This window comes from Rhagoletis zephyria, unplaced genomic scaffold (assembly GCF_001687245.7).
Source record: "Rhagoletis zephyria isolate East Lansing unplaced genomic scaffold, Rhagoletis_zephyria_1.1 Rzeph_scaffold_01249, whole genome shotgun sequence".
Classification (NCBI taxonomy): domain Eukaryota; kingdom Metazoa; phylum Arthropoda; class Insecta; order Diptera; family Tephritidae; genus Rhagoletis; species Rhagoletis zephyria.
In genome coordinates, this window is record NW_016158333.1 from 50,990 (window position 1) to 54,105 (window position 3,116).

At 34.0% G+C, this 3,116-nt stretch overlaps 1 protein-coding gene across 1 annotated transcript; it reads right to left on the minus strand.

Moving 5' to 3' along the window:
• Positions 1-1,812: 1,812 nt before the first annotated feature.
• Positions 1,813-2,401, minus strand: LOC108363340 (uncharacterized). The gene is made up of 2 exons (XM_017616681.1): positions 2,310-2,401; positions 1,813-2,246 (listed from the first exon to the last, which is right to left on the minus strand). The coding sequence occupies exons 1-2, from the start codon at positions 2,374-2,376 to the stop codon at positions 1,813-1,815; spliced, it is 501 nt and encodes a 166-aa protein (XP_017472170.1). The 5' UTR covers positions 2,377-2,401.
• Positions 2,402-3,116: the final 715 nt, after the last annotated feature.

A 3,116-nucleotide genomic window follows, 5' to 3' on the forward strand; every position in this document is an offset into this window, starting at 1 on the left:
TACTTTTTTTTGTATGAATAAGGCCATTAGACTTTATAAATGGATGGTTTTTTAACTCATAGGCTAGGTCCACTCAATAACTGTTCCAATAAGTATCTACTTGCAGCGAGAGCGTATAAGAAAAATTGAGAGGAAGAGAAAATTATCAGAAAAATTTATTTAACGCAAAACTAGTAAAAACTTACGTCATTTTGCCACTTACTGATAGTTAAGTTTTGGCGCGTAATTTTCTTTTTGAACTCAATAGTTGCGTTTTTTACTCATTTCCAGTAAAATCCAGTAAAAGTTTTTACGAATTTTCATGTTTTGGCGTTTTCGTACGCAAAAACTAGCAAAGTAGGGGAAACTGAGAGAGCGTAAAATGACAGTTGAAGTTGCAAGTTTTTACTGGATTTTACTGGATAAATTTTTACTTGTAAGAATAAATAATGATAAAGATAATGGGCATTTAACAAATGCTCAAAAGTATTTCAATATAAAACTAAGCTCTGGGCGCATCGCCATTGAACACTCCTTTGGCTTATTGAAGCAAAGGTTCCGCCAATTGTACTATTGCAAGCTCCGGGGCATGGAAAAACTTTGCCACTTCGTTAGAGCCTGTTTCGTTCTGCATAACATAGCAGACGAAGACGATCTAAACTTTATTTCAGATATATCTGAAGAAACCTCACACGACTTAACATCTCACGGTGAAGTTGCTAGGGGAAATATTGTGAGGGATCCAATATGTCAAGAAATACAACTTCGTCACCCAAATCCATAGATTTAGTCAAGAAACAATGTTTATTTGTATGTATGCACTTCCAAATATTTAATTTTTTCATATAAGGCATACTGTTTAATTAAAAAAAAAATATATATATATAAAGTATGTATTATGACTTTAAAAAAGATAACAATAATTAAAATCCACTTCCAAAATACCTGCAACGAACAAAAACTGTAAGTTGATATAACATATTTTTGGAGAAGAAGTATATCTTTACGACGTACCACAAAGAAATACACAAATTACTTTTTTAAAATATCCACCATCGACTTCAAGATATCAATTTTTTCCTACTCTATCTTCGCCTTTTCTTGAGCTCTCTCCTCTTTCTTCCTTAGATTTTCCTCCAGCTAATTTTCAAGCTTTTCACCCGACTTCTTCTTTTGTTGTATGTAAGCCTCTAGATGAGACTTCTTCTTTTTAGAAGTTGATGGCCCGAAATCAAGGACTTCTAAAGATAATAAAATCAACATAATTATCTAATTTCTGAAAAAGTTTTAAGTAAAAAAATACAATAGGGCTGTTCAGGATGTTGTGGAAATGGTCTTAGATTTGCAGTTGGAATTGCATTTGCAATTTTATGCTTGCTGTCATGACATGTGCATTTTATTGTTGCCAATTTACAAATGCAAGAGCATATGCTCAAGATCCTGTACAGCCCTATTGTAAATCCTTATTAATTTGCATAATAATTAATACCTGAAGTGCTTTCCAAGGAGTCAGAAGTTTTTTTTTGCCTGATGTTGATGGGCCAGAGTCGATGTTTTCTTTAAAAAATTTGTTTATGGAGTATTTATAAACATAAGTTATGTAGTAGATACCTGGTATAGCTGGTAATTGCTCGATGTTCTCATCCGCATCACTGCTTTGTTCCACCGATATTGGAGTCTCATTGTCGAGTACCGCCTCAGGAAAAATTATTATTTTTGCTTAAAAACTTCGTCTAGCTCACAGTTTTCATCAAAATATTAACGAAAATTATGGATTATTTCACGAAAACAAGAAGAAATTTTGTTCAAATATTTACTTCTCATAAGAGCATGTCATTCTGGCTCTTCCTGTTTTAGAGTTATTGAGTTTAGTTTTTTGTACTGTCTTTCTACGCTGTAAAATTTCCCCTCCACTTGTGAAGACGTGTAAATGTAACCCTTTTCGCAAAGTTCCTTGCTAATCCTGCTCCACATTTGCTTTTTGTTTTTCATGCTTTGGCTTTTGCCAGCTTTCGGCCGAAGTTCCTTAAACTTCAAAATTAGCAGCTTTGTTGGCGCATCCAACCACGCAGGCCTCTTGCCGTGAGGTGTCTCAGCACTTGTACCGATTGGAAGGAAGTCTTCCCCTTCACTTTCGCCCATTGCAATCTCTTCCGAGAACGATTCTTCAAGGCCAGCGCTCCCGCTGTGCTCTTCTGTTATAATAATGCTTTCGAAGCATTGTTCTCCAGCCACATCGCTTATGATCTTCTGTCTATAAACTGCATCTGCTAGATAAATTAATTTACTAGATTAAATTAATACTGTTTTCTTTTCAATTGTTTACTCACCGTCTTGAACCTTTTTAGATGTTCCAGGAGAACAAGTTATGTTAAGCTTGTTACCGTCTTCTTCCATTTTTTGTTAATTATTGCTGCCGCACTCAATTTGTTAACTTTTCTTCTATCTTTATTTGTTTTATTTTATTTGCCCGCCAAAAAGAAGTCAACTGTCAAAAAAAACTTGCAATTTCTTACTAGTTTTGCGTTTTCGTACCTTCTTGTATGTTTCACACTCTGAGAGCGAAATATGTCAAATTCCTGGAATATAAGTAACTGGAGAGTTGCTGGCAAGTTACTGGAAAATTAGTAAACAAACGCAACTAATGTTTTCCAATTCCAAATCAGACGGATTTGTTCGCTGTTAGTGCCTAGCTTAATAACATACTTGCAAGGCGAATTCATACATATATATGAATAGATTTGCCTTGCATACATGTATAGTAGCGTGGACCGAAAATCCGCTTTTTTGGAATTTTGATTGGTAGTAGCAAAAGTATGGTTCATTATGCTCTAAAAATAATCTGTGAGAAAGATGACAATTTTTGGTCAACACCTTAAAAGTCCTAAAAAAAAAATTGTTTTAGCTTACTTCGATTCCCTACAAAAAAAGTTCCATACACCAAATTATGTAGAACTAATTCTTTCGAAAATTAAGTAAAAAAATTTATTAACTCATGTGTTTATTAAATTTAAATGTTTTGAGCACATTGAACTTTGATGTACTTGGGCGAGTCTAAGATATTGGCCAATACTTGTCATCTTCCACACAGATTATTTTTAGAGCATAATGAACCTTATTTTTGCTATTACCAATCA

What these genes read in the sequence shown, in the direction of transcription:
- LOC108363340 (XM_017616681.1), bottom strand. Translation starts at nt 2,376, where the DNA reads ATGGAAGAAGACGGTAACAAGCTTAACATAACTTGTTCTCCTGGAACA. An exon ending in ATCTAAAAAGGTTCAAGACG is followed by an intron (nt 2,247 to 2,309) that starts GTGAGTAAACAA and finishes TTTATCTAGCAG; the next exon opens with ATGCAGTTTATAGACAGAAG.